The following is a 17,724-nucleotide window of genomic DNA, read 5'->3' on the forward strand; positions in this document are numbered from 1 at the left end:
TTACCAGAAATGGCAACTGAATAGAGAGTTTCCAAAATCTTTGTCCATCAATCCAATATTTAAATAAATTGAATACAGAGATTCTAAAATCCATTCCCATCCAATATTTAAATAAACTGAATGCAGAGATTCTAAAATCCATTCCCATCCAATATTTAAATAAACTGAATGCAGAGATTCTAAAATCCATTCCCATCCAATATTTAAATAAACTGAATAGAGAGATTCTAAAATCCATTCCCATCCAATATTTAAATAAACTGAATAGAGAGATTCTAAAATCCATTCCCATCCAATATTTAAATAAATTGAATAGAGAGATTCTAAAATCCATTCCCATCCAATATTTAAATAAACTGAATAGAGAGATTCTAAAATCCATTCCCATCCAATATTTAAATAAACTGAATGCAGAGATTCTAAAATCCATTCCCATCCAATATTTAAATAAACTGAATACGGAGATTTTAAAATAATTTTCCATCAATCCAATATTTAAATAAACCTGACTCGCCACGCTAAGATAGTCCACGAGGCCGTTAGAAACAGAAGAAGACAATACCACAATCCTATTAACGAGACTAATGTCTGTCTGGCCCACAAGATGGGCTCAATTAGCTAAATTGACGCTTGTCTGGTGGCGGCACACAAACACCTTTTTGTTTGACTATACAGATCCCTTATGAAGTAGTCGCAAAAAGCTTCTACAGGGAGTGCAGGCTCAGGTTTATATCTTTAGAGTCAATATTAGGGAAGGATCTTAGTCAACAAGGCTTTTCTAACACTCATAGCTGGACTGTTTTATTATTACAATAATCAGATGGGTACTCAGAGATAGGATCCCAATTGAGTCTTTTAGCTGATTAACCTGTTTTGATGGATACAGTAGATGCAATGACACTGTGACTGTCATGTTTCAAGTACTTGAGTGGCTCTCTTATACCTCTGCTTCGAGTCATGGTTGGTTTTCTAAGGAAAATGTTCTTTAGACTGTCATACAGTATATTAACCCTTTTAGAGACCAGAGCAGCTTGTACCAGAATGCCCAGAGCAGCCTCAAATGGCCGCAATATTTGACAACATTTTGCTCAAACAAAAGGGTCAAAGAAATGGTATGGGACCAAATAGAATTTTTCCTGTGTTTCCTGTTAAAACATAGAATCGACAACTCTCAAACAAAACCATCTATTTCTGTTCTGATTAATTTTCCTGGCATTTTTGCAGAAAATAATGGTGTATCAAAACAACAAGATTTGGGATGTCTAGACCCATGGTGATGCTTATACAGAAATATAAAAGGTTAATGGAAACTGTTCACGAAACTGCCATAAATGTATCTGTTCATTAGGAAGAAAGTGGTAAAAAAAAAAAACTCCTTACTGTACACTGAAACTACTGTATTGCAAGTTACATTAGAAGTAAATAACAAAAGTGGTCACAAAGAGGGGGGGGGGGGAGTGTTTGTGGCTCTTGTTTTTTGGAGATGAGATGATTTTTGAGGAAAAAGGAAGTGGTTCATTCTCAATTAACTGGTAACATCCCATCAATAAGGAAGATGAAATCTTGGCTGTACGTCCATCTTCCTGTTTTCTTCCTATATCTGGAACCGTCTTGGGTTGTTATTCTCTTCGGACCTGTCTCAGTACACTGAATCATATAAACACATTCCTGATGTCCTGATGTTGTAAACTTACAACATCGGATACCTCCACCAGATCGTCTCCACTTCAGTAAATGTTTGCTTAATGCATTCACGTGCATTAAAGATTGTAGCTCTTAGTAACCATGGCAACGGGTGTAAACCAGCACTCCATCGCCAGAATGTCAAGAATGCTGTCATGTGATTTCTGCTGGCATGGTGAAACCCCCCTCAGGCTTTGTGTAGATAATTATTCAACACTTATGCAAGGTTTTTTTGTGAATAAATTAGCCTCCCTCTAAGGTGTGTTGAACTTTCACAAATTTTATCAGATAAGTATTTTGATGAATACAACAAGATTACCTTCTGCAGCTCTCATTTTATTACAAGATTATTGTTCCCTTATGAGATCTAGGAGGATTAAAACCCAGTATTGATTCGGAAATGTGAGTTCGCTCTATTCACATAAACCAGTCCTACATCGGTAGCTAATATTTCATATATATGGGCCGCTCACGACTCACGGCTGGAAAAGAGCTTTTTTTGTAATACAAAACGCTTGTAGCGAATCCATATGGCACAATGACAAATGACGTCGCACTTCAGTTACGTATCCATTTTAGTTATAATACGAAGACAGAAGTAGCCAGCGCAACATGGCGGTTATTCACTCGAAAAGAAAGCGGGACAAAGATTAAAGAGCTTTTTTTTGTAATACAAAACGCTTGTAGCGAATCCATATGGCACAATGACAAATGGCGTCGCACTTCAGTTACGTATCCATTTTAGTTATAATACGAAGACAGAAGTATCGAGTGCAACATGGCGGTTATTCACTCGAAAAGAAAGCGGGACAAAGATTAAAGAGCATTAATAGATTCGTCCTATCATAATGTTGAAATAATACCCCGACTTGAAATATACCCCTAAAAAGATGTGGTCGGGTTCCCGACTTATCCCACCGGGATTCCCGACCAATCCCACCAGGATATTGGTTGGGATCCCCGACCACATTTGTTTTCAGAAGCCATTTTTTTACACTCCCCGGTGCAATTCATCAACTGACATAAAAACACCATTTATAACCAGCAAATGGTTTATTGAGTGCGATGAATTGACACAGAAGCAGCTTTCTGATGTACATGGGTGGATTCTAAGCTTCTGTACCTACATCAACATGGCCATTTATTAACCATTTTCAAACAACTCTCTAAGAAGCATGGCTCCTCCAGTAACCTAATAGATTCCCATCCATTGCCGTGTCCCTGGACTCGACTCGGAGACTGAACTTTGGTACATGCGATCACTGATTACCAGGCCAGTTTGTTAACCTCAAACTACTCTTTGCACCAATTCATACTCAGATTGCCTGATGCCCTGGCAGTTTCTGTAGTAATCATCTTTTAATACGACCTTTTCTTTTGACCTGAGTTTGCACACCCAGCAAAACAATTGTCAGTTGCTTGAGATAGCGGCCGTAGATAAAAAGCCGCAGTCGTACAAGGGAAACTAGAGATATTGTTGTCTGAACATAAAACAAAGCTTTCTGGGTTAATTGTCCATTGGCAGGTAAACTTCGGACGGATGTATATACCTCTAAATGAGATGATAGCGATAATTAAATTGAATAGTATTTGACTTCGGGAGTGGAATCTAATTTCAAGAGAATCTTGTTAATTTCAAATTGAAGTGAAGAGATCACATTTGTATTAGTAAAGTCAACAGTTTGAAGGTTTCCGTCCAGATTAAGTGATTGCCACTCAAAACTACGGAAACAAACGCGATGGACAAAAGCAGCAGAGCGGTTCGTTTTCAGCTCTTGTTTCATGCAAATGCTAGAAAATATTGTCCTATATTTAAGTAGGTTAGATATAGCCTTCAAGCAAGACTCTGTTAGGGTCGAAACATCAGGCCCATTAACTATTTTTTGCATTTAGGTCAGATATGCATGTATGTACTACAATTTCAAGTACGTAATGTATAATTGAGGTATTCTGGGTTCTCGTTGGGATTCGTTAAAGACACTGGACACTATTGGTAATTGTCAAAGACCAGTCTTCTCACTTGGTATATCTCAACATTTGCATAAAATAACAAACCTGTGAAAAATTGAGCTCAATCGGTCATCGAAGTTGCGAGATAATAAAGAAAAAAAAAAAAAACACCCTTGTCACCCAAAGTTGTGTGCTTTCTGATGCTTGATTTTGAGACCTCAAATTCTAAATTTGAGGTCTTGAAATCAAAATTAGTGGAAAATTACTCCTTTCTCGAAAACCACGTCACTTCAGAGGGAGCCATTTCTCACAATGTTTTATACTATCAACCTTTCCCCATTACTCATAACATAGTAAGGTTTTATGCTTATAGTTATTTTTAGTAATTACCAATAGTGTCCACTGCCGGCACTTGGAGGCATTCTGGACTAAAAATTGTGAAGGTTTGGCCAAAGGACATGAGGCATACTTGTTTTCATCATCAGAAATATAATAAATAATGATAATATCTTGCGTATTAGATGCAATACGTTAGCTCTTGCATAGGGAGAGCAATGGTGGTTATTAAAGGTTTATAATTCGTCATATTGACGGAAGGACGATTGAACTATTGCTTTTATTTTATTGTTTTCACTGTTCAGCATCTCCTTAAACTATCAATCTTTAATCTTACACTATAATTCCTATCTTATTTGAAACCCTCATTTTGTAAAGAAGGTTTTTTTCTCGAATCACCTCTCAGAATTTGTTCCTGATTGAAAGGACACAAAGACTATTTTGCATCAGCAACTGAACTTATCATTTATCAACCTCTCATGTTTTCTTCTCGTCTCCATTTATACTTGCAGGTCATCTAGCTCTGGTTGAGCGACTACTGAATGGGCCTCTCCACTACTCGCCGGCACCGCATAATGGACTTGACACTGGTGAGTTTGCAATCAAAACAACAAATTAAGAATAGCGTCATTAGGGGGGAAATCTGTGCAATGGAGCTGGCGATGAATTCACTTATGGTTTTGAGTTTTTTGGACATCATCAGTGTCTGATGGATGTATTATCCAAAGAATCGTTGAATGAGAGTCGGGGTTAGGGGTTCAAAGAGCAATGGGTTGGATTGAGGTAGTCTTGGTTTAGGGTTATTAGGTCATTGTGACAGGGGGTTTAGGACATGGAAGAGAGAGTAAGGTAAACAGGATAAAATCTTGCGTCAGTTGGAGATTTTGTTTTTCTTTTTCTTGTTCTTGAACTGCTGTCTTTAGTCCGATGTCTTTCTTCAAAAGATCCGAGTAGGTCAATTTTGGTCTGCCATGTTTCCTGCGTTTACGTTTTGGTTCGCAGTGAATGAGTTTTGATGCACACTGCTTGCTCCTACTACGGTGCCCAGCAAATCAAAAGTTAAATCATGTTTTTTTTTTTCATTTTGAAATCATTCAAAGCATGTTAGTCTGGACAAGTTCCGATTTCAATCTGTTTCCAACCTGTCCAACACACAAAGCAACACCAGCTATCATCCCTTTGTGTTATTCAGAAGGGGATACATGTAGGCTACCCACTCACTCAACAAAATAACTTCCGTCAATTCTCACGTGATCCACGGCAGAAGATTTCTATTAGCCCCTTTCGGATGGGTCACTGGATTGGTTCGCAAGTTATTCGGACAAAAACCTGAGATGGTTTGCCGAGTCAACACCCCCCCCCCCCTCCTTCGGAGGTCGTTGCCCCTCCTTGCTTTATAGGCATCCACTTTAAAAATCGATGAGTGACAAGTTTGAGAATTGTTTAAACACAGAAATTCCGTGTAAGGACACCGAGTCTCCAAAGTATATATAAAAAAAAAGAACCCCACTCCACATGATTTGGTTTGACAAGACAATTGCGATAGATCAACAAGCATATCCTCATATTGTTTTGAAAGCAAACGTGGTGATCCCGGCCAAGTGCAGCAGAAGTTGTTAATTTTTCGAAGACATTTTATTTCTGGATGGCCCAAAGGCCGTTAATCATTTTTGTTCCCTCCCCAGTCATAACATTGGATTGTTTATTGCTTCTTTTGGAATTTCCTTATACTTCCATTGGGAATGGCATAATCTGAAGGGTTATATTTGGAGTTCGTGATTTTTTTACATTTCACCGGCGTTTGACGTTCGTCCTGAATCATCTTTGAAAGAGAAATTAACTTTTCTAAAATTGTAAATCATTTCTGAACTCAAAGCGGCAGGGCTTATATATACTTCATGGAGGCAACGAAGACGATTGCCTCCATGCCCCTGGTCATTGCCTCGGTGCCCTTAAAATGCTCCAGTAGAAATTTACAATATATCCTCATAGGGTGCCCTTAACCAAACAAAAAAAATGCCTTGGTGCCCTTGCCCTTTCAAAAATGAAGCTCACAGGGCTGATTGTGTTTTCAGAAAAGTTTTGGTTCGAGGAGAAGTACTGCAGGTGCAGAAACTGATATTGATACAGATATTGATACAGTTGAGTAATTGATACATAAAAGACAATGAGATCTTTGAACATTGATAAAATAATATTTGATCCTGCTACCTTGAAAATAGGGATTGTCTAAACCCACTCTGAATTCCACTGTAATTTTTGTTCACAATGGATGGAATCTCCCATGTTTTGGATTTGGTAAAATGATAGTCTTTACTGAAGTTTTAATGGACACTCCTAATAAATCTATTCAAGACGATTGAATCTTAGTTGTATATATCAGATATCCAAGTAGACCATTGCATCTAAGATCCAAGGGGTTGTGGGTGTAAGTCAAAACCTGGATTGAGTAAAATCAGGTTATTTGTTGTACCTTGCTGGAAGGGTTTTTCGTTTTGGGTGGGTTTTATTTTATTTCAGAAAGGAATGTAGTTGAGTCTCCGAAGAGGAAGCTTAAAGTCAAAGTGCAGTATCAACAAAATGATTTGTTTCAATGTGAAAGGACAATACACCAACAATCACCCCTACAGTCGTCGGAAAACAAGTTAATTACTGTGCAGAAATACCAAATTCTTTATTACTTAATTTGATTGCCGCAATCAAATTAGGCTAGCATGGGAAGGTGCAGAAAACACATTAGACCTTCCTTATTTTTTGTCATCACTTCACCGCCGAAGAACATTTTCACTTGTTTGAGGGTATAGTGCGTTTGTGGTGTCTTATTCCGGAGCGAACATGTCAGCGCAGAAAGAATAAGCCCCAACAGGAATACACAATTTGAGAAGCGTTACTGACAGAAATGCTTCCCAGATTCAAATCTTAGGGTACAAAAAGTGAAACAATTTTCCATATCCACATTACTTCGAAATAAAATGGTTCTCAAAATGGTTCTACTATCGAAAGCTGCTGTTGTTGGCTTCTAACCAAAAAATTGACTGCCATTAATTTTAAGAGTGAATACCTTTCCTTTAAGAGTTACCTCAGCCCGCTACTTAAACTAGTTTATTGCTCCATGCTTAGACCCACCATATTTTTAGGATCAGGCAAGGTTAATGGACTGTCCTGGGACAACACTTTTCAGGGCTAATGGGCTGCCATTAATTCTTGGGTCTCTGATGTACCCTTGTTCTCTCCAACTTATAAATCACCATCAAGGATTGGGTACTGTGTGAAAGGGGATCCCATTTTTGTGGTACCCCTGGCCCTAGTTGATTTCTTGGTTCATGTGTTATGACACCCACTACAAACCCCAAGAAGCGCAAGACCATTGGTTTCTTTGCGTCCACGGTTTCTCCTAGTGCCTCAATGATACTGATTCAGTCAATCAGTCCCATGTTTTCTTTAGTGGATATTTCACTTCCAGTTGAAAATTGGTCAGGTTGGCGTATATTGACCCCTTGCACACAAGTCATACGCGGCGACTGTGCCACGCTCACCATTTTGGTTGGCAATTAGGTTTACGTGTAAACGCTGCGTCGCCTAAAATGCGCACTTCACTGAATAATGCACACTTCAGACACTGACCATGTCCATCAATGCGCCATGCATGCAAGTTATTCTGATGATGATGTTAGGTGAATTTGGTCAATAGTGGCATCTTACCTCACCTTCCACCTCAGGAACCCAAGTTTGAATCAAATGCAGGGGCAGGGGGCACTATGTGGATTGGGTTTTCAGTCCCTTACTGACTGGGTGGGTTTTCCCCGGAATTATTCCCTGGGGTTCCACCCCCCCCCCCCCCCCCAACACACACACACATCTAAATTTGTAAAACCGAAACTTCCTTCCTTGTCTTTGATGACATTTTCTTCAGGTTGGCGTAGTGGTTTCCTTTTCCTCGCCTTCCACCTCTAGAACCCCGGTTTGAATCAAATGCAGGTTCGGTTTTTGGCTAGTAAAGTGATTAAGTTTGCTGCTTTGAAAGTCCCTCTGCAATACCGCCCATACTTTTTCAATACTTTTTCTTTGCTCTATCTTTGCGATAACTTTGTAATATTTCCCCATTAGATTGTAACTATATTTTGATAACGAAGAATTTGAAATTTATAATGATATTGATAAATAGTTCAGCAGGTGGGTACAGAACTTTTTCTTCTGAATTCTGACTCGAAGAGGTTAAATGAAATGACATTCTGTCCAAAGATAAAATCCTCTCCGGATTACTGAACTGAAAAGTTATTTATCAAAATAAATCCCTGCCTAATTCAATCCAATCCTTGTGTTTATTTTGAAAACACTTTTCCTGTGGGAGTGTTTTCTCATGGACCAACAAGAATTAATGACCATAAACAGAGGCATCCATCTTTAACATGTTTTTACCTATTTCCTTGATCTCTTCCAAGTGAAATCTTGCGTGTATAGACACACTTGGGAAGTGGATTTACCCAGTGAAGAAATTAGGCTTCCCAGGCTGGCGGTGCCTGACTTTGAACAAGTCCCCAGAGAGAAAGATGTAGGCGTTTTTCTCAAGAAAATCGCTCTCAGCAGATTTGACGGAGGTTTACCTCCAGAAGCCGCCTGTGCCTTGCCATCGATAATAAAAACTGCTAAAATCAACATTTTCAAAGCAGACAGCCATGTGGAAGGTGGATCAAACATTGTTATGCCTATCAAAGTCCAAGATTCACTGTGAACATTTTGAGCTGTTTTCCTTATTCTCAAAGTTGCTTAGATTTCAAAATAGATGGATTGCGGGGAAATATACTTACAAGCACTCGTCAGCAAAACTTATAATTTGACATAATTTCTCATATTTTGCATTGTGTAATGTATTGACAAAATGAAAGAAGATAAACATGATGGTTCACTACAAATGGTACAAACAAATGTACTTTGCTTTGTGTATGTAGAGAGATTATATTCTTCTAGTGTCGAGTTGACTTTTTCAAGTTTCAAAGTGACGTCAGTGAGTTTTGGGTTGAAGTTATATAGTTTCAAGTTAGAAGTTTTTAAGACTTGAGTTGAGTATACTTTGCCATCAAATTCCCCTCCAAAATAATTTGTAGTTTACCAGAAAACCCACATTGAATACAGAAATGGTGAATTTGAAATCTACTTTCTCCACCAATCTTTAAAAAAAAAGAAAAAAAAAAAAAAAAGAAAAAAAAGAAATGACTCAACTGGAGTGTCATGTCCTCAACATTAAATTCATAACAGTTGTAAACATTACTTTGGCCTTGCAGGTCAGTTACAGTAATTGAGATCAGGGTTCTTTCCCCACTGTGCAAACAAGCATGATGTTGTTCAACCTCAGCTGAATAATCCAAAGTACAGGTCATGAGCCAAGATTTAACCCCGATGGCCCAAGACAAGGTCACAGGCCTTGGTCTCTCAAACCTGATGTTTTTGGTGGGCATAACAATGTTTAATCTTTGCAGGTGGCTGTTGTTAGGTTTCTACTGTTGTGTTTTGGCAGGATGTTTTTTTGGTCAAGGTTACCATACCTAATGTACACTCATGATTATTGTAGCTATAGTAGGCAACCGTTTTAGTCATCCTTTTTAGTTGGCCCATAGACCTTCCTTTCTCCATGGTTAGCCTATGGTTAACCCAAAGAGGAAGTTTCTATGATTTGCCTGTTGATCATTATTTTCACATTGCGTAATGCTGATAGTACAAGAACCCTTAAAGACACTGGACACTATTGGTAATTGTCAAAGACTAGCCTTCACAGTTGGTGTATCTCAACATATGCATAAAATAACAAACCTGTGAAAATTTGAGCTCAATCGGTCATCGAAGTTGCGAGATAATAATAAAAGAAGAAAACACCCTTGTCACACGAAGTTGTGTGCGTTTAGATGGTTGATTTCGAGACCCCAAGTTCTAAATCTGAGGTCTTGAAATCAAATTCGTGGAAAATTACTTCTTTCTTTGAAAACTATGGCACTTCAGAGGGAGCCGTTTCTCACAATGTTTTATACTATCAACCTCTCCCCATTACTCGTCACCAAGAAAGGTTTTATGCCAATAATTATTTTGAGTAAATACCATCAGTGTCTACTGTCTTTAAAGGGAAATTTTTGTTTTTGGACAATCTGAGAAGCGTTACTGACAGTAATGCTTCTTCAAATAAAAATTTTGAGGCATACAAATTTATACCACTTTCCAGAACCACATTCCATAAAAGTGAAATGTTTCTCAACCAAAAGTTTTATCGCTCTGAACTTGAAGAGTGATTAAAAAGATGTATACCATAAAATTTAAAATGTGTTGTATGTCACAAGCTTTGAAAGAGTACGTTATATATCGCCATTTTCACAAACCAAAGAATGGGTTACAAAAGTGATAAATTAGTTTTTTTTTGCACAAATTATATTGACTACCCCTGTAAGTAATTTTTATTTTATTGCGAGTTGTGACTAGATCAACAATAGTCAAGGCTTGGATTCCAAAACTGTGAATAACAACCAGCTTTCTGACATTGTAATACTCTTTTGAATCGACTTTCTACACTACAAAAACTTTTAGTAAATAATACTATTTTGACACTAATTGGTAATCTCACTGAATCAGCCTTTTGAAAATGAAAAGGAAGGTCAACAAGTTTGATAATAATTTAATAGCTAGTTTTTGAATTTGGAGTGTTTGTGGTAAGGTCATTGGGATATATTGTAGGAATGGCATGCAGTGCTGTATGTATGGGCTCTTTATTCCCGTTTCACCAGGGACCTGTTAGAAAGGGAGGTCATGGGTTTCAAGATTGTTGCTTGGTATGGATTGTTTTGCCTCCAGCTACTTAACCAAAACTGTTTCCATTATAATAATGAGATAAATACTACAATATGTTGGTTTTGAAGCCCAAATGGAGACCAAAGCCCCTGTTGGAACTGTATACACATGTATAGTGAGTGTTAATGAGTGGCGACTATTGCACACATTGCCAATTAGGAATCTGAGTCCAGTTGGTTTTGAAGGTTTGTTTTGTTTTGAAGTAAGACTTCTTTATTACTTGCCCAGCAGCTGATTTCACAAAACGCTAGGATTAATCTTATCTTGAGTTAGGACGAGTTACTCGGATGGGTTCAATGTGTCCTAACGTATGTGATACGGAAAGTTACACGTCCTAAGTCCTCATAAGATTAATCCTAAGTTCGGACGAGTTTGGTGAAATCAACGGTTAGTAGGTCATTGATGCAACATACATTCACAAGGTTAGGTTAATAGGTGTCCTTTGCACATTTTACCGATTAAGAATCTGTTTCTAGTTACTTTTGAAGGTTTGTTTTGTTTTGATAAGAGACTGTTCTTATTACCTCCTCTGGTTAAGAAAATTGTTCAGGCCTGACACTTAACGAAGTTGATTGCCTCCATGCCCCCTGGTCATTGCCTTGGTGCCCTTGAAATGCTCTTAGAAATAGAAATTCACAACTTCCTCATAGGGTGCTTTTTACTAAGAAGAAATGCCTCGGTGCCCTTGCCCTTTCAAAACGAAGCAAACAGACCTGAATTGTTGCTACCCATTCAGTTTCCCTGGTGGTTTATAGGTCTAACTTAAGATTCAAGAAACAAAGTGATGGGTTTGCCAAGAGAATATTAAGCTGTAAAAATATGAAAGTATGAACACAATAATTTATTATATAGCTTTAAGAAAGGGATGACTTGCGGCGAGATATTAAAGTATACTGGCTTTTGTATTTTTTATCGGAGCGATTGCAATGCCAATTACGTGGATGCTGCAATAGATCTGCTCATACTTGGGGATCCAGCAACGCCGCTGATGACACCCCACAAATTATTTATACCATTAGACTCTCGCCGCCCCGCCGGATGGGACGGTTGCCATCTTTTGTGGAAGGGGTAATATTGGCAAAGGTGTGATTGTAACGGCGTTGGAGCATGAATAATACATATCCCATCAATGTGGGGCCGAGGGATTCTTCTTCTTTTGCTGATGACGATGGACGGAGACGCGTCCCCTTCTCCAGCAGACAGGGCCTTACACACATCTGGGGCCTGTAATTGTAAACAGTACCATGTGCACTCCCGTCCACAGCTTGATTAGCTTCACAGTTTAACTCAGCGAGCTCATACCTCAGCTGGGCGCCCAGCCAGAAACAAATTAGTTGGCATGGCAACGTAGGGGGGGATTATCGCGAATGCGATTCTTGCAGCTTTAGGGGCCAAAGTCGTGACAGATGGGTGTCATGGCTGGATAGATAGTAACTGGAAGCTGGCGAAAACATTAATCAAAAAAAGAGGGGCTCCATAATTTAGCTTTATTTATTTATATATTTCTTGTTTGGTTTTCCACTGATGAGCACACAGTACACTATCACAGCCTTTTCATGGCAAAATGGCCCTACTCAAAAAAATGAGATTTTGAGAAAAGTAAGTAGGGCATAGAATGTACAGAAGCTGTTTTTTGCAATAAAAACAAGATGAAAGTGTAAAAAGAGGCCGAGATTGGACATGATGCATATCAATACATAATGCATTTGAAACTTTGAAATGGAAAAAATTTCCTCAATTTACCCAGAAGTGATCTTGTATAAGTAAACCAAAATTTGTGTGCTAGGCTGTTATGCCATGGAAAGGCCGACTGTCCTTGTTTAAAAAAATAATAATTGATGGAGTGAAGAAGCAAAGATAGTTCCAGTCGAGCCAGCCCAAAAGAAGGAGCAATTCTTCCCAGGGATTTCACATGATTTAATCCCAATTGGATTACGGTGCACCAAAAGTAGCCGGTTAGCCTCCGTTAGCGTTAACCGTGTTACTGACACTGCGCTGCACTGTTGTGTCAGCTGCTTATGTGAAATGGCCGGGAGTTATTCGCCCTCGCTTGTACAGAAAACAAAATTGTGGGTTCCAAACAAAGCGGAAGTCCCTCGTGTTATAGAGAGAGAGAGTTTTTTTTTTTTTTTTTTTTTTGTAGGGCAAACCTCGATGTGAGATAAAATCGAGTGTTGATTTCCTGAAGTAAATTAATGCATCATTCATAGGTGGACAAAAGTGCTGCTTAGAAATAGTAGGTGTAAGAGTAACTCATACCCATACTATAATGTATTCTATAGTACTATAGTAAATTAAATAGCAAGACTTAAAATTGTTTGTGTATGTATATTGTCAATATCACATATATCGCTATCAAATTGTACATCATCAGACCGTCATGCTGTGATGATTTTTTGTCATGCATCCTATATTATGCAGAATACTGTTGTTGTCAGGGCCCAATTTCATAGCGCTGCTTAACGGTAAGCAAATTTGCGTGCTTACTGTAGCATAAAAGTTTGCTTAAGCCTTAGCGTATTTCACAGGTTAGCAGAATAATTGGGCGGCCATATTGCGTGTTTACCGTGGATTTGCATTGTGACGTCATTTATTTTCGTGCGGTAAGCACCGGAAGGTTAGCATGCCTTTTCGTGTGCTTACGGTTAGCAGTGCTATGAAACGGAAATCCCGCAGTAAGCGTGAAATCGGCCGCTAAGCAGTGCTATGAAATTGGGCCCAGATCAGTCTTTAAAGTGACGGTATTATACCTTTGGTAGTTACTCCAAAAATTAATGATCATAAAATCCTACTTGGTAAGGACTGCAGCTGTTGATAATGGATAACATTTATTGAGAACTGATTCTCTTTTAAGGAATGTGACTTTGGAGAAAAAGATTCGAACAATTTTCAATCTGAGATATGTTTCTTGCAGAAAAGTGTCTCAGGTTGTGTATCCCAAGTACAGATTATTCTTCCTCTGCTTGAGCTAAAAATATTGCTTAACAATTTTCTGCTTAGCAAATCTAAATAGGATACAGGTTAAAGATAGTACACATGACATGGTAATTTGGCTGGTAACCATATTCTAGTAAGCAAGATTTTGTTGGTCTACTTTTTGTTAAGCAGCTCTGTGAAATTGGGTTCAGTTGACAGTTTATACATGTGTTTGATGCCTATGGCTTGATTAACTCTATGTTTCTTGATGAGATTAAAAAGGAAGAACCTCATATTCCCGCTGTAGACGTTTCTCAATTAATTTTGGTCCTACAAATGGGAGAGCTTTCCGACTGGAACAAATAATGAGAAATTTAATTTGATGAGAGCTTGTTCATGAGAACAAAATGGAATAGTGTGGACTATTGGCCTAAAGCCGGTTGCATTTTACTATTAGGCATCTATGTAAAACTCTTTAATCTTGTTTCTGTATTGTGTACCTCTAATGGAGACCGTATGTATACATGACACAGCTTATGTTTTAATAATTTACATCGACTCGGACGATAAAATAAGGACCACTTGTATTAGGAAAATTGACTGTTTTGTTGCAGCTTAAAATTGCTTTTATCCCTACACTACCTCTCTTGCTCTCTGTCTTTGTTGTACTTTATAAGTGAACCCTAAACTAAGCACTCAAATCTTGCTTTATTAAACCGACCAAAATGAAAACAAAAATTATGATTACAAATAATTCATAAACAATCTTAAGAAGTATGGGAATGATACTTCAAAAGTGTGCCATGGACTGCAAGTCTGGTAAGTGTCGAAACGACTGTGCAACTTTGTTTCCTTTATATTTTAAAGCACTGCAAATGGAAAACCCCAATGGCAATGGTAAATGTGTTTGTTGTGTATCTGGGTTTTTTTTTGGAGTGCAACAAAATGTTCTTTATTTACAGGCACTGTTAATTGTCAAAGACCAGTATTCTCACTTGGTGTATCCAAACATCCTATGCATAAGATAACAAATCTGGGAACATTTTTGACTCAATGGTTCACTGAAGTTGCAAAAGAATAATGAAAGAAAAAATTTGTGTGCTTTTTCAGATTTTGATAAAAGGCTTCAGGCCTGCAGTCTTTTATTATCTGAGAGAGAATTTACCTCTTTCTCAAAAACTACATTTAGAAGGAAGCCGTTTCTCACAATGTTTTATACTATCAACAGCTCTCAATTGCTCATTACCAAGTAGGTTTCTTATGCTAATAATTATTTTGAGTAATTACCAATAGTGTCCAGTAAAAAAGTGCCTTTAATGAAAACGGTGTCAGCTTGCCGCCGCCGTTACAATCTTAATACCATCTTGGAAGATAGATGACGAGAGAGAGAGAGAGAGAGAGAGAGAGAGAGAGAGTAGCTATTGAGGGGAAGGAGTACCCCATCTAGAGAGTCTAGGATGCTGATTACACCCTGTTCACTATTCTCCTACACTACTCACATACCTCATCTATCATCATCAAGCATTATATCAAACCCTATAAACCACTCCTGGCTTCTAGAAATATTTCCTGCCTTTTCTCGTTTCCCTCAATACTCCCTACACCTCTCTGTTATTGGTTTTTCGCACATCCTTCCTGCGTGAGATCTGTAACTATTTGCACCAGCGTCAGATATTTACATGATTTGGAAACAAAGAAGAAGACAACAAATTTGAGAGGGATGTTTCTCCCCAGAGAATCAATGTCCGTAGGGACCTTACACCTGGCCGTGATTAATTTGTTTGCGTTCTAGTCTCGCTAGGATCTTTTTTTTTTTTATTAATAAAGGTGCCGAAGCAAACATCATCATGGCTTCTTCACCTCCGTGCTTGGAATCGACGAGCGGAAGTTCTCAATCCCGTGACATAGAAATGGCTAACCGTCGTTACTTTGTTATTGTCGTTGTGACAATTTGATTTATACTTTAACTTCTTGTTTTTTGTATTTGTGTGCAGAACGAGAGGTGGATGCAGCGGCCACCATGATGATGTTCCGCACTCCGCCGGAACAAAGAGTGGAAGAACGTGAGTGTCATTTTTATCGTCTTCTTATCGTTTTGTTATCAAAAGAGATTTATTTTTCAAGTCTTAAAGATTGTTGCGGGAGGGGGACAACTTAGAGCCAGGGCATAGAAGGAGGAGGGGTATGTTACGTCATAATAATAGTAATACGTATTTATAAAAGATGAAACTGTCGAACAAGAATAGAAAAATAACTAAGGTGTAGTGATCAAGAAGTGTTTCAGACAATTCCTGAAAATAGTGAGAGACAGGGAGTTTCTTATGCTGATGGGAATAGTTTTTGAATGTTTTGGGCCAGCTATTGAGAAAACCCTATTCCTTGAACTTGAAGGAATTGTAAGAAGAAGTATGTTGAAGATCTGAGTCCCGCCCTGTCCAGTTGGTACAGAGTGAGAAGATCACACAAAGACTGAGAGGCAATTGTGAACCATCAAAAGGACTTTAAATAAAAGTTGTTTGTCCTTAGCTTCCCTGTTGATCAATCATCTACACAAAATCTTCTTCTAACCATCATTTTAAAGATTCTCCCTCGACTTTTCTCCCTCTGAACTTCCAATTTGTGTACAACACGTCACTTTTATTCACCCTTTCTGACATTCCTAAAAATTTGTGTTGTGTTCGCTTCCTTTTGCCAGGCAATTTCTCCTCGGCGAGTATCTTATTCCAAATTTGGCCCCATCAGTCATCCCCAAGTCTCTCTCTACCTCTACATGCTCTACCTAACCGCCACCCCCATCCCTCCTTGGTTGGGTTATTTATTGCAAATTTCTGTGGCTGTCCCTGTTTGTTGGCCTTATTAGGCAATGCTTCTTGCAATGCTGCACTCTGCAGTGTTGTGGTCTGTTGAATAGCGCCCTCTGTTGACGTGATGGTGAACATGCAGCTTCTAGAGTGCATTCCTTAGAAATTTAAGGCAAAGTCTGTAAACATGGGCCCAGTTTCAAAAGAGCTGCTTATAAGCACAACAGGTAGCTTTGCACAATGCTTACCATAATAAGGTTACTAGCCGAACTACCATATCACATGTACAATTTGTGACTGGTATCCTGCTCATATCTTCCTAGCAAAAACTTGTTAGTTATTTAAAATATAATAATAATAATAATAATAATAATAGTAGGTATTTTTGTAATGCACCAATCAATCTTAACAGATGTTTAAGGCACAATAGAGACAATGTTAACACAACAATACATGTAAATATCCAGTGAATGCTAAGCAAACAATAACACCATTTAAAAACAACAATGGGAAGAAATCAGAAACCAGGAGGAAAACCACCACCAGACCTGCAGCATTGAGCCAAAGAAAGTCCCGTCAAAGCCGGTCTCTCTAAGACGAGAACGTGCAGGCCAAGCCGAGCGATACTGGACACATACTTTTGTTTTACCCATAAACCGATGCGTGTTAGCACTGTCCAATCAATATTTTCCTGAGCTCTGTAAAAAAGAATCACAGGCATATTACTCGGGTGGGATTCGAACCTTTGTTAAGCAATATTTTCTGTTAAGCAGCTCTGTGAAAATGGGCCCTAAACTGTAAAATCTTGGAGGTTCTTGTTTCAGAATAAGGGGGACCCAGAACCACATAGATTTTCACAATCATCATTTCTCATCGCCAATTCACTAATGGTTTTCTGTTCCTATCTCTCCTGCAGATGCTCGTTTGAAGTCCTTCTCCCCTCCAGGCCCTCTTAATGGCTGTGTACCCAACGGTGGTATCGCCCCTCTCCAGGCTAAACCCCGCCAACCTACTCATATCAGGCCGACACTGTCTGATCTAGCGGAGACCGCCCTCAATGATCAGAGTCTGCCAAGACCCAGGTTAGTGTTTCCACTTCAACCTTGTTTATTTAAGTATTGTTTGAAACTTTGCATTGTGTGGATAAATAGGAAGAAGCTATAAACAAATAATGTGTGGGAGTGATGGTTCTTCAGCTTTCTCCTGA

At 38.6% G+C, this 17,724-nt stretch overlaps 1 protein-coding gene across 5 annotated transcripts in view; it reads left to right on the forward strand.

Moving 5' to 3' along the window:
• The window catches only part of LOC139943633 (forkhead box protein N3-like), an 85,442-nt gene that overhangs the window by 59,233 nt on the left and 8,485 nt on the right, over positions 1–17,724 (forward strand). For all 5 annotated transcript variants that reach the window (XM_071940357.1, XM_071940377.1, XM_071940385.1 and 2 more), the window contains exons 5-7: positions 4,482–4,559; positions 15,711–15,779; positions 17,434–17,599. In XM_071940357.1, coding sequence (XP_071796458.1) covers positions 4,482–4,559; positions 15,711–15,779; positions 17,434–17,599 — 313 coding nt within the window. The remainder of the gene's footprint in view (positions 1–4,481; positions 4,560–15,710; positions 15,780–17,433; positions 17,600–17,724) is intronic.

The sequence above is a fragment of the Asterias amurensis genome, chromosome 1 (assembly GCF_032118995.1).
Source record: "Asterias amurensis chromosome 1, ASM3211899v1".
Taxonomy (NCBI): domain Eukaryota; kingdom Metazoa; phylum Echinodermata; class Asteroidea; order Forcipulatida; family Asteriidae; genus Asterias; species Asterias amurensis.